We start from the raw sequence: 24,955 nt of genomic DNA, 5'->3' as shown, positions 1-24,955 counted from the left end.
TAGAAGGAAAATTATTATTAAAAAGCCATCATCAAAGCCTGAGATTTAAAATAGCAATGTAATCAGAGTCACAAATTAGAGAAATAAGGTGCAACTTAGTTAAACTTGCCATGGCTAGGCAGGACTAGCAGAGACAGTTGGGTCTTTGGAGGCTGTGCTGGATCCTGGTCCCTGTGGTCACCTCAATACTGGTGTAAGTGTCACTGCCTTCAGGCTGTCTCAGTGCCTTCCCAAATCAGAAGTTCCTCCCTGATTTACACAGCACTTAAAGCACATTTGCAGCTTACACAGATATTGGGGAGCTGGCTTGGACCAGCCCAGCACTGCGCTGGCAGAGGAGTTGCAGGGGCAGGCGAAGGGGCAGCCCTGCTGCAGAAAACAGCCAAAAGTGAATCTGGGGAGTGCTGCAGGCGCCTCCCTGGCTCCAGGGTAGACACAGCCTCAAGGGCACGGTTAGTGGAATAAAACCACAGCACATTAAAGCCAGTCCCTGAATTTAGAGGGAGTTGCACCGTGGCACAGCTGGCCACAGAGCGAGTGCGGGATAAACTGCTGCCCAGGGAAGAGGCACGTGGCAGAGGTGGAGCACAGGAATGCTCTAGGGTGGAAAACCAGGCTGAGCCAAGGAGCAGAGGTGTCAGCCTCCCTGGAGGGCCAGGGGCTGGCAAAAGAGCTGCTGTGTTTAAAGGCTGAGTCCCTTCCTCTGCACAGCGGGTGCAGCAGGTGATGTCCCGCTTTGGTGACCTTCAGAGAATCAATTTGCCAGACAGAAATAAGGTTGGGTTTCAAAGCTGTCACCACGAGCAGACAAGGAGCTTTGTACCTCTTCTCACTCAGGCAAGGGAACATTTTGCCGTTTGGGAGAACCTGGCAGTGATCTTCCCTTTGGCTGAGTGGTGGTAGGGGATTTACAGACAGAAACAGCTACAACAATAACAGTTAAAGAAAGAAAAGCACCGACATGGAGAGAGACGATACAAAAAAAAAAAAAAATATTTCTTCTTGCTATCTCCTGGGATGACTCCATTAATTTAACTCCAAACTCTGCTCCAAAAATAGTAATGATAATAAAAACAGTTCTGTTCATAGGGTAGTAGGATATTATAATATACATGCAACAAATCTTAAATAATATTTAGTCACCCCAGAATGCTAATAAAAATCAGAGAGTGTGTAGAAGGCACAGCCTATATGAGCAGAACCCAGTGAGGAGTCTTAGCTTATAATTTACCTCTCCAACCAACCCCCTGGGCAGGGTGTAAGGATCCCCTTCCCTTAAGGATGTTCTTGAACAGTCGGACAATTTTTGCAGGGAGCAGGTGGGCACTGCAGGTCTCCCACTCTGAGGGGGACTAGGTGACATGCTCACTCACTCCATTGGACAGCTGGATCAGCAGTAGGGTGAAAAAGAGGTTGAGTTCAAACCTAGAGTGTTCCCCAAAGCCTCCAGCAATCCAGGATGTCTCATGGAAGCTCCCAGCCCAAGGCAGCGGATGGCAGAGACAAGAAATCATGTACTTTAAAATATGCAGAGCATTGCAGGGCTGGAAACGGGAAGAGCTCCATGAATGCATACCATGAAAAAAGATAATCGTGTCACTAATCTCTTACCAGCCTGCGTAAGTTTTCAGGAGGGGCCTTTAATCTGGCTGACAAACGTGGTGAAAACTGTTTCAAAGAGACTGTCATAGCAGCGATCCCATCCGCAGTGCCTGACTCACTGCTCAATTCCCACTCCTGCATTAATGCTAACAATGCTTTTCATTTAAGCCCTTCATTTAGAGGGTTTGCTGTATTAAATTGCACCGTGGCTACAGAAAAGGAAAAGAATTAAAAAAACCAGAAAGAAGACCTAATATTTTACCCCACTTTTTTCCCCCCTGTACCACTCTTTTCAAGGTATTGCTGTCCATCTCAGAAATCAAATTCCAGGATCTGGAGGCCCTGAAACTTTGGAAGAAAGCAAAGGCACGAGCGTGAGGACATTACCTCTGTCTGGAACCCCTCTACCAGGATGGCCACCAGCAGATTAAAGAGAACATAATTCCCAAACGTCATGAGAGCGATGAAGTAGAGAGCAGCCCAGGACGAGGTGGATGCCATGCCATTGTAAAGGACCTTGTTCCAGTCTTCCTGGGTCAAAATCTGCAGAGGAAGGGTGTCAGAAATATGGAGATGCTGGAATATGGCATGCTGGATATCCATGCTCTGGACAGGTCAGACAAGCACCCCATTTCTGGGGTAACCACTGTAGCTGTAAATTAACCACAGGAATATAAATCCAGCCCAAGTCATCTTGTGAGCCAGAGAAGAAACAGGACCAAGAGACTGTGATTCCCAAGCTACTGGTTAGGACTGTGCAAACTGCCCCGACTCGTCCCTGCACCCAGGCACAGGCCCAGCCATGACAGAGTGCAACATTGCATTGGTCAGACCTTTCCTTTGGTCAGCCAGAACAACTCGAAGTCCTTCACTTTGTTAAAACATCACTGCAAATGGTCCTGATCTCCCCCTCTCCATCCTCACCCCTACACTTACTTTCACCCACCCAGCCCACACCCTGCAAATGCAAGACCCTCCTGCCTCAGCAGCCCCTCCTCACCAACTTTCAGATTTAGTCAGAAAAACAGTCCGAAAGCCCCCCATGTGTTTCTCTTGTGGCTTTGGGTTGCCCCCTTTCCATGGCAAGGAGCTTCACTAAGCTCTGCCCAGCCTCTTTGCAATCCCAGAAATGCCCATCAGCTGTGGCATTTTCCATTTTGTACCTGGAAAACAGTGACGATGGCCCAGAGCAAGGAGTCAAAGTTCTTCCTGTCGGGCAGTGTGTCACCGTCCCGCTCCGACGCGAACTTGCAGCCAAAGAGGTGCATCCCCAGGATGCTGCACAAGATGGGAAGCAGGGACTCAACAAAGGCTTGATACAAACCACTAAGGATACAGCAGGGCTGACTGTCTCCTGATTTCACCTGGGCAACTCTTTTCTTTTTTTTTTTTTTTAAAAAGATGAATCCTTTGTTCGCTGAAAAACATGCCTTGAGATCACGCAAACCAGTTGTGAATTTAGGTCAAATCTGTCAAGGAGTTTCAACCCAAAAGTATGTCTGCTCCTTCTTTTTCTTCTGCTTCGTTTTTTTTTTTTTAAGTCAAAACATTGCCTTTCAACATTTTCTAAACAAAATGTTTTGACTTTCTGTTTTGCAATGACACATTTTCAGCAAAATATGCTTCAATTGAATTAGGAAGACAAAAAGAGTTTCTGTGAAATGCCTGAATAAGACATATCAGGGGACTTGAAGCAGCTTTTTCGATTTTGACAAGAGAACAGAATACCCTTCATTATAGATAGATACTAAAAGAATAATCTGCTTTTCCCTGCTCTCTGCTAGTAACCTGAATAATCAAATTATTTACAGCTCCACTGAGCACCACAGCTGCAAATGGCAGCTTTGGAGTGAAAAGTCTCACTGGAAGAAGGGACATTATTTCATGGAAGAGACTGGCGTTCTTCAGCCTTCCCAGTGCTGGGATTGCTGGAACACCATAGCTGGCTGTAGAAGGAGATGGGTTCTTCTCAATATCTAGACCAAAATCCAAAAATACAAGGTTATGCCAAACCTACTTCTAACAATTCCACTTCTCAGAAGAAGAGGCCATGTGAGAGCACAAGCACCACCACATCTGACTTCTTTATAGGAACATCACCCTCACCTTGGCAATATTTTTAGCACCTGGTTAGTCAGAAAGTAAAGGGACAGCTGTCTTGGGATGATGTCAAGGAATGGTCCAGCCTGAAAGACTTTCCTCGTAAATCATCTTGCAAAGACAAATGTCTCATTTGGCCAACTGTGATAATTTGGTCAGGGCAGCAAGCCACTGCCAGTGCTGGCCAGCAATGCTGTTCCTGGGACTGCTCAGCTCAGCCCTGTCTGGGTATGGATTCTGTCACCACGGGATCCCACCCAAAATTCCAAAGCAACCCTCATGACGGGGAATGGGAGGCGCTCACCTGAAGATGAAGATGAAGAGCATCAGCAACATGCAGAAGGTGGCCACGTTGTCCATGGTCTTCATGAGGACGACGAGCTGGCGCTGCAGGGCTGGCATGAAGCGGACCAGCTTCAGCACGCGCATGAGCCGAAAGGTGCGCAGGACCGAGAGCCCTCCACCTTGCTGGCCCACTATCTCCCACACGCTGAGGAAGACAAAACAGGGTCAATGCAGGATGGCAGGACAAAGCCTAATGCAAAGGCATGGAGGGCAGGAAGCAAAGGGAGGGTGAAATTCAGAGAGAAGAGGGGTGGAAAGTGGGTAGAGATGTGCTGCCAGTGCCCACGGCAATCTGGACTCTGTCCAGGCTTGCAAAGAGCAGAGCCCTACTTGAGTGTCAAAAATACGCCTGCAAATCAGTGGCTGCAGCTGCAGGGGCAATTACAGCCTTTGCACATGCCAAAAAACCAGAGAGATACTTAATTGGGCACTGGTTGTGCCATTTGGATCCCAGACCTTCCCAGGACATCAGGACTGATAGCTTTCTGCCCGGGCCTCTCTCTAAAATGACCATAAAATAATCCCAAGGTGTGTATTAGGAACCGTGTCTAAGTGCATTAATTTACACTGAGAAGTGTAAATTGTCACAGGAAGGTATTTATGCCTAGTCTCCATTACTTTCTGTTTAATTAAACAGCCAAATGAGGAGAAACACACATAAAGAAAGCTCAAGGTTTGTACCTAATCACCACGATGATCCCATCAAAGATGTTGTATGGATTCTTAATGTAGCCAAAAGGACCATAAACAAGGACTTTCAATAGCATCTCCAGAGCAAAGAGGCTTGTGAAGACGATGTTGCTGATCTCCAGGGCATTGGTAAGTTCCTCCGGCTGGGGAAGGAAGAGGAGGAAAGGGAGAAAGTAAACAGCACAGCCTGATATCCAAAATCACATGTGGAAACACAACAAGCTGCAATACTGCAAGTGTGAAAATACTGATGCTAATGGTGTGGTGAGAGAATGGCAATAGCTCACTCAAAGCCCAGGAGACAGAAGAAAAATACTAGCAGAGTATTTAAGGTTTAGAAACCTGTTGTAAATTCAGCAGGTAAATCCAGACATGGACTTCACATTAATCAGAGCTTTAGTACCACCTCAGGAGGTTTATGCAGAAGTGGCATGTACTGAGGCTTAATGCTCTGACATCCCCCAAGCTGATTCTCCTTACGCAGAAGGGAAAAGTTGGACCGTTTTCTCACATAAATATCCCTTTAGGGCCTGTTTTTTTATTTAGTAGCTCATCAAAAGATTTAGGCTAGGATTTTTCAAAAGCAGAGATCTGAGGTGATATAGCTGGAATGGCTCAGAAAAATCTTGTTACCAGGAGGCCCCAAATCTGCTAGTGAGGAAGGGCCCGATACTGGCATTCCAGAGTGGTAATTTAAAAACAGAGGTATGAAAAAACCTTAACGAACAGACTCCCAGTAGTCTTAGACCTAAATTAATACCTTTCATGTTTTTGTAGCATATTTCACAGAGGGTTCCCAACAATGCCTGCAGATGCCCAGCGCTGCGCTTTCCCCGATGGGTGGGCGGGCATTATTGGAAAACATATGGTAGAAGACAAAAACCGGTGGTGTAGTCTGTTTAGGATCAGTCAGTGGCAAAGACAGGAACAGAATCCTCAGTATCAGATCCCTTCTCCCCATATAACCCCAACACACGGCCGCAACTGCATGTTTCTGCTTAAGGGTTTCATTAAAATCAGGAGCCGACATCCCGCTGGCAGATGGCCGAGGGGTCACGTCAGCAACACCGAGGTGGCACAGGGCAGTGGGCTGGCACAGCTCACAAAACACCTCACACACAGCGAGTGCTGGACTCCTCTTGGGTAGCCTGGCATTTAACTCACTCAGATACTGTTCTAAACCCCCACATGTAACCAACCACCCGGGCGTCTTTAGATGCCTGCACACTGTGGTGGGTTATGGCCAGATGTGCACGTTCACAGCAGCCATGCCATGACAGAACACAATGTGCAGCAAATGCAGCTGGCTGCACCCACCAGCTACATGAAACACCTTCATGACTGACCAAAAACTTCCTACGACAGAGCAGGAGCTGCCACACCACAGCACAAGCTGTAGGATTTGACATGAGGTGACCCAACCCCAACACCACGGCAACCATGAGAGGGGAGGACTCAGGGGCAGGGTCAACACTTGTCAACTGTGTTTTGGAGCCCCAAAAAACCACAGCAACCAAAGGCTTCACAGACACACACTGGCAAATAACAGATAAATTCATGCAGGCATTCAACTCTCTCTTTCCCAGGGTTAAAGTGTCCAGGCTCAGCCTTTGAAGCTCAAGTTCCTCCAACCCAGTGTGAGGTCAGATGGGGACCCAAATTGGCCTGATGTTATCTCAGTGTGGTAGTGTAACCCCTGCAGACTTGCACTGATATTGGTGGGAGCTTGTGATGACACAGTATAGTGAAGGGGTAAACAGCAGCACTTAGAAGAAAATGTAATAAAAAAGCAAAAACAGAGAGTGTTGAACACAGCTTTTACCTCACACATCCTCGCTGAGGAACAGATCCCTTGGCTAGAGTTTGCCAAACACACCATACACGCAGCCCAAATCACCTGCTCACTGATCTACAGCTAAAATACAGCTCCAGCTCCCAATATTAATCGCAGCCCTGGTTTAAAGCCATGTACCTATGGGAACACTCAGACACAAAGTAATAAATAGGCCGAGAACTTATATGTCAAGCTGCACCTCAGGACAATTTCAAATAGCTGAAAGTCTACATTAGTCACAAAAAAATGCCAACTCATTTATGAGTGCCCCAGCACCGAGGCAGGCTGTGATCAGTACCGCAGTGATCCTGCTGGAAAGAAGACGTGTTCCTGGAAGCTTTCCTTTTCATCCATCAGCGCCACTATCCTGGGCCCTGAAGGCTGATTTCCACCCTCTGTTCCCTCTTTGTGGTGGCACTGCCAAATCCAACTGGCCTTGCAGGCACAACCCAGTTAAACCCCTCAACGCGTGAGCGGCGCCCAACATCTCAGGCAGCCACAACAATCCCTTCCTCATGGAGGCTGACATGGAAAATCCAGCAGCCTTGGAAGGGATGACATGTTAATAGCACAGAGTAATGAAACTTTGCACTTCACGAGCACCTTCTGGTTGGAGATGTTGTTGGGGTGTGAAAATCCAGATGGGAGGCACTGGTAGAGCACAGCTGGGTGACGTGGGGAGCCAGAGGGGGAGTAGCACCTACTCTGCAACTCTCCCAGGACCTTCAGCACCCACGGGAAGGGCTGTGGCTCCCCTAGCCCATGAAATATCCCTCCCAGACCACCCAGCTCAGGAGAGCCCCTGGCACTGGTGTGGGAGGGCTATGGATCAGCCCATGCAACAAGGTGATGTTGAGCACCCACAGCAGCACCAAATCCACCCATCTACCCCTGCTTCACCCTAAAAAAAGCCACCTGGCCTCCCATTCCTCCTCTCCACACACTCTTTTCCACTTCCCTTACAGGAAACCATTTTTAATATCTGAGATACTGGGTAGATATAATAAAAATGAAGAGTGGGATCTGATGAACCAGAGGTGAGAATTAATATCCAAAAATCTAAGATTAATGGCCAAAATGGGTTGAAAGAGAAAGTGAAAACTTCCCTTTCACCCATCTAGGAACAGAGAATGGTCTCCAGAGCAGCCTGGAGCTCTGCTGGGGAGGGTGAGCTGATCCTCCACTGGAAGCACACCCCAACCAGACCCAGCTGAAATCGGCTGAGTTATTTTGCTCCTGGAAACAACACATGCCTAAACAGTTGAGATGGGACGATGCAAATCACTCAGAGGATTTCACAGCCAGTTGTGGAGCACTCTCCCCCAAGACCCTCAGTCCCTCTTGAGGATCCCCAGGGCAGCTCATGAGCCCCCTGCAACAGCTCAACATCCCCTTCAAGGGACACATCGGCACAGCCAGTCCATGGGGCACCCGCATGGACCCCTGCCATGAGCACCACTGGGATTTATTTACATAAACAGAGGTGGGCTGTGATCATGAGCCTGCCCAGGGGGAACCCAGCCAGGCAGTGGGGACTCAGACCCTTCTGAGAATGCCATCTATGGGATTTTCATGAAGCCACAGACGTATATAGAAAATAAGACCGGTTATAAGATGCTTCTGCTCTAGAGAAATCACAAACATGTCTGAGACATTTTTCCTGAGACATCATTACAATACAAGCAGGAACGTGGCTTTTTCTCTCCTATTGAAATTGAAATTGTCATCCCATCCCAAGCAGGAATGCAGAGTGTCAGACTTGGCAAAATGAAACACTGTGCACAAAATCTTGGAAGTACTTCTCTCCATTTCAGTCCCCATTCCTTTATCCCTTTGCTCTGTACTGTAAATCAACCAAAATTAAAAAACATAAATAAAAGTCAGCTTGAAGAAGAACATGGAACTTTTTGTTCCCCAACTGTTCAAATGGACACTTCAAATATTTCAGACAATATATTCCAATAAAGTTGGGATTTTTTTTAGGCCAGTTCACTGAAAATGCTCCTCTCCCACCGACAGCTTCAAATGTGATAAACTGCCATTTTCTGACAATAACTGTCTAATCAAAACACTATCGACCAGCTCTAGACATGATGTACCTGAGAAGAGTCACTGACTCCTGGCACACAACCAGCTCTGTGTGTCCTCGCTGGGCTGGGAGGAAAAGAGACGGTAAAATCACTCAGCCTTCCCCTCTGAAGGGCCAGAACACAGCAGCTGGGGGAGGTAACATCCTTCCTTTGACTAAATGATATATTGTGTGGAAAAAAACAACCCTCCAGGTCCACCCTAAAAAGGGTATTCTGCAGGAAGCAGAGCCTGAGGTGCACAGCCTGGGGTTTCTATGCAGCACAAAGCCTCTGCCCACCACTCCCATTACAGCACAGCTGCCACAGCCTCAGCTTCTCCATTAAAAGAAGAGTCTGCTAATTCTCTCATCAGTAGCAGCAGTGACTAATTAAAAGGAAAGCATCCTATGATTAAACAAGCAACACCCAGAAAGAGTGAGATCCAAGCACGATTTCAGCTGTGGCACGAAACACCCGCTCTTCCGATGAGTCCTCGGTAAACACTGAATTTTGTTTCCAGGACATCTCGCCTTGCTGGACACACAGACGTGTTGTCCTGGATAAATCATTCCCTGTTAGCTTTCCGTTTGTGTAGTGTCGATTTGTTGATGTACCAAACAGCACATTGACAAGCTCTGGCAGCACATGAAATACGAGCAGACAGGGCAGCATCGCTCAGAAACACCACACGGCATCACAGGCGCAGGAGGAGGTGAGCCCCGGGCACACACCCAGCCCTAACCCTGCCTGGCAGGGTGCAACTGGAGGCAGCGAGGAGGGAATGCTCTCTGCACCCTGCCTGGAGGATTCAGGCAGGGCTGTCTGGCACCAAGCAGGGCACTGCAGGGGTGAACAGGAGGAGGCAAGAGAAGATGTCCCCAGGGTGCCTCGGGAGGTATCTCAAAGCTGCACCAGTACCTTGCCCTTTTTCAGCATTCAGAAATAGGCTGTAAGACATTTCTTTCCTTTTTTTCCTCTTTTTAAAACTGAGTAGAAGCTCATGAGTGAGTTTTCCGAAGGCAGAAGGGATGTGGTCCATTTCCATCTGGGGACATGCTATTCCTTCCTGTGCACAGGACTCCGAGGTGCCTGCTGAGCAAGTGAGGCTGCAGGCACAAAGTTGGGAAAAAGGTGAGGGCGGGGCTGGGGCCATGAAAAGTGCAAGCCCTGAGGGTTGTGTTCCCCAATTCCTGAAAAACAAATCCTGCCGCAGGATGAAGTGCAACCAAGTGTCCTGAGAGACAGTGCACAGAGCTTACAAGGCTTCTAACTCCTGCCCTCCTCCAGCAGTGACCCATATAGGGCACAGGCTCTTCATCATCATCAGACCTGCACCCAGTGGCAAAGGCATGGCTGGCACAGATCCATCCATCCCACAGCCCCCCTGCCCACGCAGTGAGCTCCAGGCTGCAGCCAAGCCTGGTCTTGCCCAGCCTCTGCCCCTGGGATGCCAGCACAAAAGAGCAAAAGCACCCCAGGGTCTTTCCTCTCTATCTTGCTAACAATAAAATGAAAGAGAAAAAAACACTCTGTCTCAACACAGAGGGAGGGATGGGGCGACCAGCCAGGAGGCAGATCCCTCCTGATCCCGAGGGATATCTTTATGATATCACTCTGCTTCTGTGAGTGGATCCAGAAGACCGTGAAAACTTCTAAACCATTCAAAGGGCTGCAGAATAAAACCTTTCTGAAATCATTACCATGGCAACTAAGGAAAAATAACACAGAAAGAAAATAGCGACCTCAGCTATTTCACAGGAAACACCAACAACGTTTTACTGACTCATCACTTGCAGATTTTTAATATATATACATACGAAAAAAATCAAATGGGTCACACAAAGATGGGGATTTTCAACCTGACACTGCTCTGTTAAGATCCTCTCCACCCTCCACGTGGGTGCAGGCATGCACTGGGTCCACCTCGAAACAGGAGCCAGACTACAAGTCCTGGGGCAAAATGCAAGAAACTGTGATGAACAGAAGCAGTTCTTAATTAACAAAATGAGGTGCCCTTTCTTTGCCCTTTCCCACACTCGATTCCCCATCACTGATAGCTCATGGCTCTGTCCTCAGTCAACCCATGAGCCTTCTCCATGCACTGCCCTCATCACATCCATGTTATTCCCCCTGCCTCGGTGCACCCACCGAGCCACAGCCATCCAAAACACCACTTTGGTGCAGTAAATACAGCTCCTGTTGGCTCCAGAGCCACTTGTGACTTTATAAATAGAAACTCAATCCACGCATATTTTCAGCAATGACATTCATTGTCTTTGGGGCTCCTTAAAAGGTATCAGGCTCTAACTATTGTCCTGGGTCTAGCAGTGTGAACCTGAGCCGTGCTTCATCAGAGCCCCACAAACTGATAGGCTTCCTCTACTCATCCTTTGCCAAATTGGTTAAAGAAAACAATTCAGCAAGTAGCAGTTTTTGCTCTGCTCCTCCTGGGGCTGGAGACACAGAAAGGGCAGCGCGCTCACTGCTCGGCGGGCGGGAGGAGGACTGCTGGGATGTTCAGGATTTATAAGCATTTATTAAAAGGAAATGACTTTGACAGACAAGCGAACAAGTCCGGTTTCATCCCTTCACCGCATGGGAAAGGAGGATTTTCTTACGGGCTGAATGAAGGCTGAATATTTCATGCCATGGCAAGTAATGCTTTAAGAAAGGGAGGAAAGCAGCTTTCATTTCGGAGAAATCAGAGCTGTTTGCACAGGAGGGACTCCCCTTCCACCACTGCCACTAATCTCCTCTCCTTCCACCCAGTCTTCCCCATTCCAGTCAAATGTCCCTTCCCACCCCACATGTGCAGAGAGAAGGAGCTGAGTTTTGTGGGTATGGCACCTTCTGGTGCAAGGCCTTCCTATACAGCACATCCCTACTGAGGAACCGTGGCCAACAACCAAATTCCCTGGCCCTGACTGCCCATATGTTCCTATGCACCTCCTGTCTAACTTGAGACTGGGGTGCAAACGAGGGGATGAGCCCCAAGCTTGACAGAAAACCACATCAACCCACCCTGAGGGGACTGCCATAAACCATCACTGCCCAGGACCATAAACAAGATGCACAGACCATGTTCTCCTCCACCAAGCTCTGGGGCTGGGCTCTCCTAACCACTCTCAGGAGGCACAGCAGATATTCTTCCCTGAACTCCTTATCTCTCTCAGCTTGAGATTTCTGGATGAATATTATCCCAGAAAATGCAGGAAAAACATGTACTAGCTCATCCCTCTGCCCAGGTTTCGAAGGAGCTTAAGTCGAACAAAAGCTGCATTTCCACTTGGTCACACCTTGTAAGTACTTGAGATTTAAAGCCCTCTATTTCTGGTTAATCTAAACCAAGTTTGAAACTTATCTCCCCATTAGTACTTGAGAAGGGACCAGGGGGAGGGGGGAAATAAAAAAAGAGAAAGTAAAAGGCTGTCACTGTAGGGCTCCTGCACAGTTCTGCTGAACCCAGGTTTCTGATGCTGGTAACACTATCTCTAATGCTGACAGACGTCCATGGGGGAAAAGCCAGTCGTTTCCTAACATCAGCAAAAAAACAATTGCAACAAAGTGCTGAAATCCAGCAGAGACAAGGGAAAAAGTGCTCAGCTCCTGTCCCTGCTCCCACTGGGGGCTGAGCAGGGTGGGCTCTGTGAGGACATGAGGGGCAGCAGCAGGGCAGAGTCATGGGTGGCAACAGGGACCAACCTCTGCCAGGAGAATTGGGGACAAAAATGGGCTGATCCCTGGGAAATCACCAACAATCAGCAACCAGAAGCGCTTATAGATAAAAGCATTTGCTGGTGCAAGCTGAGGGTGCTCCAGATGCTCTAGCTGAATTTGCTGGCTCCCACCCAAGGGGAACAACCACAATAATCAAAGGAGGAGCAGAGAGAAGCGCCTGGCTATCTGCAGAGAGCAGCGATTTTTCATCCATACAGGGATGAAGTGAGTTTTGAAAGCACACATCATTTTCCCATTTCACTGAGCTGGAGTCTCTTCTGAACGCTGCCTGGGCAGAGATAACACGGGGGTATGGATGGCAGCTGAAACAACAGCTGTAATGATAGGATCTAAGGCAGCCCGAGTATTTCCAGCCTCTGAAATAAATTAACAGGAAAGGATTGACACTTATGCCTCCCCAACCAGGGAGCTGAAGAAAACTTTAGCAGGTGTCAAGGAATCCACATAGTCTCATTGCTAAAGCATGCAGAGAACTGAATTATCTGATAAAAAAAATACCCTTTCCAGTTTCATGAAATCTCATTTAAATTTTCAAATCGTTCAGTCTCCAGAACCAGAATAAAGTCTGCTTTATACGCACAGACCATTTTTTAATGACTAAGAGGGCCATGGCATCCCTGTATTTTTTTACCCCTTGGAGGAGATTCATGAGTGAGTCAATTAAAACACGCGAGTTCCTACAAGATCCTCGAATCCTTCAAATCCCCAAGAAGCAGGAGAACCCCCCAAGGTCCATAAAAAGAATTACCCCCAATAACAAACAGAGAGCTGGTTTTGAAGTCAGCTATCCTAGTGATTAACAGCTCTGACTTCCATTAGTGTTGACTTGACTCCTCCAGTCTCCAACAACAACAACAAGCTGCTAATAAGAGTAATTTCTGCACAAGCGGGAGCTAATTGAATACAGCACGTGCGAATCTATAGGGCACCTCATTTTCCTGCCTTGGGAGTGCCCTGTGCAGTTGGAGTGCTGAGAAATTAAGTTGCAGGTAGCTCCAAGCCCTGCGCTGGGCAAAGCCAGCAGGCGCCGAGGGAGGGAAAGCCTCGCTGCGCTGCCAAGGCTTTGATCACTTGGCTGAGACCAGCTGGCATGGGGCTGGAGAGACGTGTAATGGAGTTAAATAGAGACATGGGATGTGCACCCGAGTGGAAGTGCAGATTCCTCTAGGAAGAGAAGACAGTGCATGAACGCGAGACCTGGTGAGCTCCCGGGAAGAGCCCGGGGCAGAAGGAGGTTGTCCAGGGAAAGGCTGTCTCCTCGATTTAGGGATGCACACACCTGCCTAAGTGCCCTCCTGAAACAAAGCCCAATGAATCAGATTCATACAGGGAATTCATCAAATTAGAAATTACACCACAGAGAAAAGTTGGGCTGTACTATTAAGGCCCTAGTTGCAGTAAGGCAGCCAGGGTGCAGGGTTAAGGGATACAGCACTGGTTTGCACTGGTGTGTGATGCAGAGAGCCCCTAGTGCAGCACCAGGTGCTGTGTGGATGCAGGACAGATCTTTGAGTCCCTGCACTCTCGGGAAACAACTCAAAAGAGGTGCAAGAGATACAAAAAATATTAAAAAAAAAATAAAGGATTCCCTTCCATCCTGACCTGAAGACCTGACACAAATGCAGACCAAAGAAGCCAAAGTTCAGATATCCTGGATTGACCAGGTATGGAGGCTGGAGGGGACACAGTGTTTCCCATTAGTGCCCTGTGCAGCCAGACAAGAGTGACCTGCAGCTGATCCCTGGATCCTTCACAGCCTTCTGGGGAGGTGAATGAGCACCTGGCAAGATCTCATTTTGGCTCACAGATGTCACATAGATGTCAAAGGAGCAGTCTCCATGTGCCTGACAAATCTACATCTGTCTTCCACCAGCAGCAAAACATTCAACTGGACTTGAAACTGGTGGAAATTAGGATGCTCTTGACCACCAAGTCCTAGAAGCTTCTGTTCCCAAAGATGCCTTTATCTTCTGAGGCAGTGCTCATACAGGTAATCCAGACTGCTGCCTTCCAGCCTGTCCAGAACTTTGGGCACTCAAGCACCCCAAGACGTGGGGCACCAGCCTGTCAAATTCCCACTGCCCAGCTCCCTTACACCACTCCTCCATGGAAAAATCCACTTTTCCTCACACAAAGAGAAATCAATCAGTAGGTGTCATGACAGCTAATAATTTTCAGTTACCTTCTTTCCTGCACACTGAATTCAGGCAGAAGTACCTAAATACCATCTGGGTGACTATTATTAATGCTTGAACTTGCAGCCTAATGGTTGCTCCACACTGGCAAGTTTTCTAACCCCTCACCTTCCCTCTCCATCATCCTGGTTACCTGAAAATTTCATGTTCTCTGACACTGATTATGATGACTCCCATTTTCTCCATCCTCGACTGTTTACACAAATAGACATTTTAATGCATTATGCCAGCAAGGTTTCCTTTGACTCCTTGGCACAGATGGTTGATATTTCCGTGTTGCAGCAGCTATTAGATCGTAATGTTACCAGTGACAACTCTATATCATCTGTACTCTGCACACTCCCCTGCAGCAGGATGCACCAGGAATTCAGCCTGAGATATTGCCACCGTCTTAGGCTGCTCCTGTCTCCTGCAGAAGGAGTTTACACACCTTGGCTTGGGGCACTGTGGCCTTGTAGATCCCTACAACACGTTGCTGTAGCTGGGGGTACTCCACCGGCTGTACTCATGCTGGGGGGATGTCAGGCATTGCCTCATCCCACTTCCTTGAAGAACTGTCTCCCATGGATGATGAGCATTTCTCCTTGGGTGCTGTCCCACAGAGTCATTCACCCTTGTCACCTCTCCAATTTGCTTTTAAGAATTAACAAAAGGTTCCCCACAGGTCTGAACCAATTTCTTCTTCCTTCCTTCAGAGACACCAGGGTGTCGGATCAATCTAGATCCAACTCCACACAAGCTCCAGTCAAGGATTTGAACCAACTGCAGCTTTGGGGAGGCCAGTGCAGGACTCTCCAGTCTCTTTCTTGTTATGTTAACAATGGCAAAACACCGCAGAGACGGCGGCTGAAATTCAAGTGCTATTTAAACAAATGAATATGTAGGGTATAGTTCATACAATGCGAGTTCAGACAAGGAAACTCGGAACAGCCAGGCAGCTCAATATGAACCAGATTTTAAAAACAAAAACAAAACCCCAAAGCCCTTCCTCAAGGAAGCCCTTGCCGAATTCTTTCCCCTGCTGAGGAGTCCAACATCACGCCTTGTACTAAAGCCTTTGCATTTCACTCCAAGAAAGGACTTGGAGGAAAAAAAGGAAAATAAAAGCAGCACATTATGGAACAGAGCCTGGCTTACAGCCAGGGCTGGGGGGAAAGCAGCAAAGAAACCCTCTGGTTTAGCAGCACATTTTACTCCTGCTCTATGGCAGAACAGACTTTTGCAAAGCCCCAGCCGTTTGAACCCGCAGTGCTGCAGAGGCTCAGCTTCCCTAAGGCGAATCAGTCAATTGGTTCAACAGTGTATTTAAAAATCCCCTGGAGTCTACCTTTAAATCACCTTTATATTCCTCTACCCAAAGCTAAGAGTTTCTACCTGCATTTTGCTTCATCTCTGTAGAAAAACAAGCTATTTAGCAGCCACATTAATAATCCGTGGCAATCTGGTTGTCATTCCCCTGATGGAAAATTTCACACTGCTGCCCAGCAGCCGCGACGTGGCGAGTGCTGAGCACCTCACACCATTCTGCCTCCTTCCCACCAGCCCAGCCACCAGGAGAACAGCAGGAGCTGGAGCTGGATGGGTGAGGTGGAGAGGATGGGCAGGAAACGCAGAGTTATGCCCAGTCAGGTGTATCTGTGGCTCACCCACGTGCAAGAATCACGTGGAAACAACCTGGTGGTGAGTGAGAAAGTGTCGCCAACGCACCACCACGGAAAGTCAGCGAGCTCATGTCAAAAAGAACTTAAGAAGAAACCCAGCTCCTGAAGCCTCAGCCATACGAGGGTAAAACATGTGCTGACAATGACTTTACTGTGGAAGGTGCTCTGTGGAGAGGAGCTCTGGGGGACATGAACTGCCTTTGGTATGAGCACCCAGCACCCCTGGCCATGGGTGCTCAGTCTGGCCTGGTTGACTGGCAGGTAAATACAAATAAACAGCAAGAGGTGGGAGCCAATGTTTTCAACACACTCACAGTTGCCACTCACTTTTATGTGCCTTCAGAGAACCACTCTTGTCCTACATATCCCAACCTGGCCTTCTCTGGTTGCTGAGTCTGTTAAGCAAGTGACTGAAAGATTGTTTCAGTCTTCCAGGCATCTTCCTTGGAGAAAAGTAGGTCCCTCCAAGCTGCTTGTCCCAAGGTGAGACATCAAACCTCCAGAGGAGCCAACTTTTCTCCCAGGCTATAATGACAGTCTCAGCTCACCAGCTCCTGTCTTGAAGTTCAGGATGCTCTGGTGGTCCCAGAGCTGCTGAATCCCACTCAGTATTGCTGGGGACAGATGGGGAGGGCAGAAGCCTCTTCCTTCTTGAGCAACCTCCAGCCTATCCTTCCTCTCACAGAGTAGCTGCTAGTGTGTCCTCTCCCCTGTACCAAAGGGCTGCTAAACAACACAAGGTTTTTGGCACCTTAAAACATGTCCTCAAAATATTTACCCTAATATAGCCTGGTGGGGCCACAGTGGCATGTGGAAAACCCAAGAGGTAAATATTCCTTAAATAAGCAGAGAGCTTAATATAGAAAGTCATAGAGTCAAGTACTCTTCAAGACCCCTCACGTCTTTGCAAACATCAGCCAGTAAAGATAAATTTGACACGGTTGGTCACTTGCACTTTTAGGAAAGGCTCTTCTAAAAGAAAAAAATTCACGTTTTGGTGTTTATAATCTCTGCAGAAAGGCCTGGTTCAGCATTTCACCCCTCTAATTCCTGCTCTCGTAACTGTCAGATTATGAAATTGCCGACCATAAGCCTCCCGAGTTTACAAAAAAACACCTCTCTCTTCTCTGCCGCCACTTCAAGCAGATGAACTAATAAAAACAAGCTCCGCTATTCCCTCCAAATGCCTGGGAGAAAGGAATCTGGAACACTAGTAGCTTGAAAATACTGTTAAAGAAAGCAACCACCCACAGCGTCTGGAGTCCCCCCACGTTTATCAGCTCCCTTCACCCTTGTTACCCGAAAACCACCACAAAAAATCTTCATCTTCGCATCCAGCTGTTTTCTGGGACTCACCACTGGCCTGGGCAGAAGCCCACACCCCCCTGTCCTACTTCTCCCAAGCCAAAGAATTAAGGAGCTGTGTAGCCTTTAGGGTGTTTGATGATGGGAGTCTGCTCAGCCTCCCGTCCCAGTGGGATGGTCCCCCTGGTACACGCACAGTGGGAGCCCACACCAGCATCTCCCAAAGGTGCTCCTGGTAAAGGGAAACAAGCCTTGACAATCCATCCCTTGGACAGCCACAGCAAACATAGGGCAGATCTGCTTTCACCTTTCAGCCAAAGGAGCAATATAATTGTTTATTCATTTCTGCGAGCCACCTCCCCCCAGCGCCTTCAGAGATGATCTTCCTGAGATTATTAAATAAAGGTGGAATCACTCAAGCTTCCCTGCAGAGCTCCCACCAAGGGCAGCAGATGAAGGTGAAACCTGCAGGACTTTGGAGTGTGTTGCTGTTTAATGTGTACTGAAAACAACAGTTAGACAGCCAGACTGCATCAGGGCATCAGGGGGAAGCTGCTGGCTCAAAGGAACACATTTAGCACAGCCACATCTCCCCAGTGTTCGGTCACTGAGGCGTTAATGCCACAGGAGGACAGGGGAATTTGGAGCTGATCTGCAGTCCCCACCGCTGTCACTGGTAGCTGTGGGAGAAACACCTCTGTGCACAACCATGAGCGGCTCAGCAAACGTGAAACATGCCAGGAAGGGACAAAAGTGAACAGCCACGACTTGAAATGCAATGACTTCCCAGCCAAGACTGGTGCTGGGACTGCGGGAGCTGTGTCTGTCTAGGAGTGGAGAGCTCTGGCACCCCAGGAGAAGCACCATGCTGGGAGCCCTCAAATATCAGAGGGGTCTGTAACAAGGTTTTGCAGCATCTCAGCATCTCCACTAATAAATCTTTACCCCACACAAAGTGTGCACCTGCAGCCCCAAGACATGTCGTGCCTGAGGCAGGACAAGGGCACCATGCCAGGCGAGCCCCAACAGCAGTCACAAAACCCACGTGAGGCCAGAGTATGCAAAGCCTCTCTCAAAGCAGAGCTCTTGTCATCCTTATGGAGCCATTTCAAGAGGAACGTGGCAACTCCTTTTTCTTAATGACTATATATAGGGAAAGCTCTGCTAGGTGACAAGCGTGCGAGAGGCTGGAGCAGAGGCAGCCTCTTGCCTGCAAAGACTCAGATAATCGAGCGGAGGAATAGCCAGTGATGAGTCTATTTTGGACTCGGCATGCTGCTGCTGGAGCGTTCACCGAGGAGGCAAAGCCATTTGTCACCTCCTCTCCAGGGAGTGCAAATTCAATAGACTTCCCTGCCCAGAGCTGCAGCAACCCCGGAGTCCACAGCCACTGGCAAAGCACTGCTGGGCTGGCACTGACCCGGTGGCAAACGGCTGCTCCCTCTCCTTGCTCCCCTCACCACAGAACCCGGCTACACCTGGTGCTGCCCAGGTGACGGGTGCTCTTGGCCACAGTGCTGAGCATCCCTGGCAGGGTTGGGATGCAGGAGCTCACATAGCCAGGTACTGGTCAAGGCGATTGCTGCAAGCTGGAAGCAGGCTCAGAGGGAAAAAGCCTGCTTTGCTCTATCCTGGGAGCCTTCCCAAGGCATTCCAATGCCTCTCACCCCAAAACATCCCACCAGCAGCCAGATTCTGATCTGTTAAACCGCCCACATCCCCACATCCCCAGGAGCCGCCCGGGCAGCACTCACCTGCTCGTGGTACTCGATCCCCATGCTGAGCGTGTTGATGAGAATGGCCACCATGATCCCACGGCCGAAATATTTGCTGTCCACGATCTTGCGGAAGGTCTCGCACACCACGTGCCAGAAGGCCAGCACCCGGCTGGCCCTCCTGGCCCGGGCCCTGCCCCGCTGTGGGTCCCTCTGGTCGCTGTAGTGGGCATCCTGCGTGAACTCATAGACCCCCTCGCTGTCCGAGTCGGCCGTCTCGTTGTCCGACAGCTCGGCCTCGCCTGCCAGCGCTGTGAGGCAGTAAGGGCAGCTCTCGGGGTTGCAGGAGCCACCATCCAGCTTGGTGCAGGGGCTGGAGATCTTGCAGGAGCTTTGGCAGGGACCTGAAGTGCCAACAGGGAAAGGGCAGCCCATCAGCCGGGACAGACGACTGTGGGCAGCCACAGGAGCAACCACCAGTCCCTGTTAGCACCAAGCTGTCGCCCTTGACATGACAGACATTTCCTAACGGGAAAAGGGCTCCTGCTGGGTTAAAACCTGGGCTCCACAATGCCTTTTCCCCAGTTATGAAGCCCTCTTTGTTGCCGCCAGGCAGACAGCACTCCAGCCCAGGACCCCTAGCCCACCTCATTATACCTCTGGCCATTATGGGTAGGAGGAAGCAATGGGTTTCCCTGGCCCTGGCAGGCTCCAGACTGGAATTACTGGGAGAGCTGCTGCCAGCAGATTCCTTTCCTGCTCCCACTCTTTCCTGATGCTCCGAAATCACCAGCTTCCCTCTCTACACGCTGTCCACAATGGCAGCTGCCAGGTGTCTCCTGGGTGAAAATACCAGCAGGATATTCCCCAAAATTTCCACCAGCTGGCTGTGAGGAGAGAGGCTATCTGCAGCACGGCAGCACACAGCAGTGCAAACGCAAACACAGTGCTAAACCAACTCAGAGCCCAGCTCTGTGTGTTTAGTCTCTGCGCAGAGCTGGGCTGGGGGCAGGACTTGGTCTCTTCCCTGCACAGATCTGGGCTCAAAAGGTCAGTGCCACAGCAGTGGGGTGGAAGAGGCATTGACTGTCTCAGAAAGCATGGCCAGAGACATTTCTTGGAGGCTGAAAGTGTTTGGACTATGCTGGTTCAAACTCCCAAACCTCAGGATGTGGAGGGGGAAAGAGCATCTTGTGGTGAAGGTATGAAATCCCTGATCCAGGAAAGCTGCATTTGGTGTCCGATTCTTATGGGCTTTCTGAGCAGATTTTAATACTCTGTATCTGCAACTGCCCTTGAGCACTCATGCAAAGCAGACACTCGATCTCTCTGAGCCCTGTGTCCCACAGGAGCAGAGCTATGCAGTGCTCAGAGATGTGTTAGGGCTCAGATCTGGAAGGTGTCCATCCTCAGCCTCTGGTTGATTTTGGAAGTGCAAAGATTTGGGGAGTGTTCCCTGTAATTGCAGAATAAATTGGTTGGGGGGAGCATAGAGATTACAGAATCACAGAATGGTTTGGGTTGGCAGGGACCTTAAAGATCATCTCATTCCAACCCCCTGCCATGGGCAGGGACATCTTCCACTAGACCAGGTTGCTCCAAACCCTGTTCTACCTGGCCATGAACACTTCTAGGGATGGGGCAGCCACAGCTTCTCTGGGCAACCTGTGTCAGGGCCTCACCACCCTCACATGGAAGAATTTCATCCTAACATCTAATCCAAACCCACCCTCTGTCAGTTTAAAGCCATTCCCCTTTGTCCTATCACTACATGCCCTTGTCAAAAGTCCCTCTGTAGCTCTCTTGTGAGTCCCCTACAAGACAGGGATTGGAATGAAAATGGATTCACTGAAAACATTCATTTCCCTTGGATTCTTGCAAGTTTGAAGTCTGGGAGGTTGAAACCTCTCTCCTGGGTTTGATTAAAAGAGGTATTAGGTAGCTCAGAGGACCCCTGTTTGCCTCACCTGGAAAGCCATCGCCTTTCTCCGTAACGTGGACTGAAAAGAACCCTGCAAAAATCCAGAGGGAGAAAGAAATTAGGTCACAGCTTGTATTTCTGCAAGGCAACCCCAGACTGACATCCAGCCCCCAGCTCACCCGTGCTCTGTGTCTCCAGCAGCTTGTGCATGGTGCTGTAGGGCCCAGGCGGGATGTTGAGGCTCGTCAAGGTGCTGCTCCCGGCACCCACCGCCGCCTCCCCCAGGTTCTTCTCTTTCAGCATCTCATGGGAGGTACTGGAGTGCACCGTGGGGTACACCTTGCTGCCCATGATGTTCTTGGGGATCCCCTCTGGGCTCGGCAATCCGAGGCTTGGCTGCGTGAGGGATGACCGGCAGCGCACCGGCTCAAAGTGGCAGTCAGCGTGGTAGATGCTGTGGACGGACTCGGTGTTGCTGGGAGAGGCACTGGGGGCCCCAAGGGAGTTTGGTGCAGAGGGGGGGAGCATGAGCCGGTTGGTGCCGTTGTGGAGCGAGCTGGTCTCCACATCGCTGATCTCGGGGCTGGCACGGGGTGCCCGCAGGTTCCCGTTGCCCAGGTGATAGTGGTGGTGGTGGTGGTGATGGTGGTGGATGAGGTGGTGCACAGAAGACCTCTTCCTGCTCCGGCGCTTCCTGGCATGCCGGTCGGCCCCTGCCTTGCTCTCGGGGCTGGTGAGGAAGCCCATCCTCACGCCTGCCGCCCGGTAGGCCTTCACGAGCTGCTTGCTGCCTTTCCGGGCAATGTAAACCAGGTACTTGAGGAGCTCGTCGTAGCAGCTGCCCGGCTCCGAAAAGCTGGCGAGGGTGCTGGCGTTGGACAGGTAGCGCACCCGCTGCTCCTTCATCAGCTGGCTCTCGCGCTGCTTCGTCTCGGAGAACTGCGTCGCTATCACCACCAGGCACAGGTTGATCATGAAGAAGGAGCCCACCTAAGGGGACAGGAGCCATCAGCCACTTTGGAGCAGCCACGCCTACCCTACAGCCCTGCAGGGCCTAAGGATCTGGGGGCAAACCCCAGCCAGCCCCATCCCCTACGTCACCCAGCGGGGACCACCAGGCTATGGGGGGGCTGACTCACCCCCCGAGCTCCCGCCCCAGGGACTCCCACGCCAGCCCTCCACAGAGGACGACAGAGATCAAAGACGGGAGAAGATTATTTTGACAAAAAGCTCTTGCTCTTTTAAGACGGTGTTTTTCTCTCTCCGCAGACAGCGGTTGTAATTATCACAATTAGTGGCATTACGATGAATGCACTGAGCCTTCCTGATAGGAGCGTTTTTTTTTTTCCTGGCAGTGTGTGGGCAGCTTGCGAGCAGATCCCTTTCCCCTGCTAACGGGATTTGCGGGTGACTGTTACGCAAGGGCATCAGCAGTCTGTACCCACAGCTTGGAGATTCTCTTTCCAATCAGGTTTTCATGAGGTTCTGCCTTCTGCAGAGCCCAGCCTGGATCACAGGGAATTACTGACGTGCTAACGGGCTATCACACTCTGCTAACATTACTCGCACGGCATCTGGAAAAGTACTGCTTGCTCTTCCTCTCCGTCATTTCAGGGATGCTGAGAGCAGGGGTTTGCTTCTCTTTTGGGGAAGCTAACAGATGAACTAGAAAAAGCATCATGGACTAAATGACCATCTACTTTGTCATCAGGGTTTGAGTCCTGGTTTGATGAGGAGCAGAAATCCCCACAATGACCTAATGGACAATGTGCAGCTATTTTGCTGGACTTAGTCCAATTACATGGCAAGAAAAGGACTCATCTCACTTATCTCAGCTACATCTGAGTGAGGCACCTAATGATCCTTTAGAGTCAAGAGAGAAATAGGCGCATCAAGTCTGCAATGCATCTAATTTATTTTGGATGTCTACCTTCGGAGGAGATGAATCACCCCCTTAAAGCACCTATTTTTCTCCCTTGACGATAAAGGGAGTCTAGACAACGAGCTCAACCAGTCACTGTAGACAATTCTGATTGCACAGATGAAGCCCAACATGGAGCCCACCCCACAGAAACTCTTTGTTGGCTCCTTTGTGGGTGGTCTCAGATGATGCTGAGAAGTGTGGGTGGGCTGTGGGCAGTAATCTCTTCCCTCTTTTCTTAATGTGCTCTCTGAAGTTTGGGACTGTTTCCCCATTGCATCAAGGACCCAGCCAGATGGGTTCATCAATATGGGGGAATTTTTGGGCAGCCTCTTCCTCTTCCAGCACTCAAAAGCTGACCAGGTGAAATTCACCTAATTTTAAACTTAAATTCAAGGTGGCAAGTAAGAGAGAGAACCTTGGAGCACAAGCAGAGAAATAGTAGAAGCATCAGCAATTGTATCTACCACAGCTTGAGCACATCCTTCTTTCCCTTCCTCATGTTTGCAGCAAAATGCAGCTGCAGCACAATGCCCCAGGGAAGCTGTGTGTCTCCCAGCAGGCTGGTTGCTATCTCAGCTTTTATATTCACTGTATTCTCTGCCCTGTTCCCGTGGGTCACTCCACTCTGCTCTCTCCAAACGCCAGGAGGACCCCACTGTTCCCCTGGGGCCACTCACAATGATCAGGAGGATGAAGTAGATGAAGTTGTAGAAGGAGTGTGCATCCATGACAAAGTACATGATGTCCACCCAGCCTTCCAGCGTGATGACCTGGTGGAAACAAGAAGGGAAAGCAAACCTGTCAAAGCACCAAGTGCACAAGTAATGTTTTCTTCTGGCTGGGTCATTTCTGTCACCCCATAGTTGGTCTTGGTGCAGTACAAGACACCGAGGAGCCAAATCTTGCTCCTGCCAATGCCAGCAGCCACATTACCAGTTGCCCAGGCTGAATCCAGCCCCTTCCCAGCTCGACTTAAGGGCTACTACTGCATTTTGCAGAGAGAAGAGCAATCTCTAGGCTCTGCCTCACGTCAGCATAGTCTTATTGCATGCACAGAGGGTTTTGTCCATGCAGGCAAGGTGGAGACGTTTTCAAATCAGACATCAAACTGTATCCGTAACACTTTGAGCACCCGGGCGCTACTATGTAAGTGTTCCCTGGAGCAAAATAGCCCTCAGGAGTGCAATTACAAGCCCCTGGGAATGTGCTGGGGGGCAGGACCGCCTGTTTGCCCACCTTGTGCCAGTTTGCAGACAGGGCTCACCTGAAATATCGCGATCCAGGCGTAGCCAATGTTATCGAAGTTGATGGCTCCCTTGAAGGGGTTGTGCTCCCCGGCAGAGCAGTTGGTGTAATACTGGTTCCAATTGACACAGGACGTGTTGGTGGTGTCGTTGTAGGAATAATAATCCAGGGTGCACTCCAGACCCTCTTCCCTCCGCGTTGGGATGCTCCGGCAGTAGCGCATCCCGTTCTCCCGGGGCTGGGAGCAGATGAAAGGGTTTTCATCTTCGTTCTCTGTCTGGTAGTACCGCTCCAAATCCACTGTGTAGGGGCTGAAAGAGTCCAGACAGAGCTGGGGTTTGCACACCAATCGTGGGCAATCTGGCAAGGAAACAACTGCAACAGCACAGCCTGATATTCTGGATCTTAAAGCTTTTTTTTTTAAAAAAAGGAATCCTCTTGGATTTTCTGCAGCCCCATAGGGTGAGTTGATGTCCCTAAATGGGTTTTAGGAAGCTGAGGCAGTGCACTTGACCATTCGGCAACCCCTCTGATAGCATTATGAAGAGTCACTCCATCTGGAAGCACTCTGGCTTTGACTTTAGGAGACTAAGAACAGGATTTAGCCTGAC

At 49.6% G+C, this 24,955-nt stretch overlaps 1 protein-coding gene across 1 annotated transcript in view; it reads right to left on the bottom strand.

The window, feature by feature from the left end:
- Nucleotides 1-24,955, bottom strand: part of CACNA1G (calcium voltage-gated channel subunit alpha1 G) — a 145,680-nt gene that overhangs the window by 62,643 nt on the left and 58,082 nt on the right. Inside the window, 9 exon segments of the mRNA XM_029959986.1 lie at nucleotides 1,990-2,145; nucleotides 2,766-2,880; nucleotides 4,007-4,192; nucleotides 4,729-4,880; nucleotides 19,294-19,658; nucleotides 21,222-21,266; nucleotides 21,355-22,165; nucleotides 23,777-23,869; nucleotides 24,364-24,655. Of these exon segments, the coding sequence (XP_029815846.1) occupies nucleotides 1,990-2,145; nucleotides 2,766-2,880; nucleotides 4,007-4,192; nucleotides 4,729-4,880; nucleotides 19,294-19,658; nucleotides 21,222-21,266; nucleotides 21,355-22,165; nucleotides 23,777-23,869; nucleotides 24,364-24,655 (2,215 nt within the window).

Source organism: Manacus vitellinus, unplaced genomic scaffold (genome assembly GCF_001715985.3).
Source record: "Manacus vitellinus isolate BGI_N305 unplaced genomic scaffold, ASM171598v3 scaffold_24_pilon, whole genome shotgun sequence".
Classification (NCBI taxonomy): Eukaryota; Metazoa; Chordata; class Aves; order Passeriformes; family Pipridae; genus Manacus; species Manacus vitellinus.
This window is presented reverse-complemented; position numbering and strand designations above follow the sequence as displayed.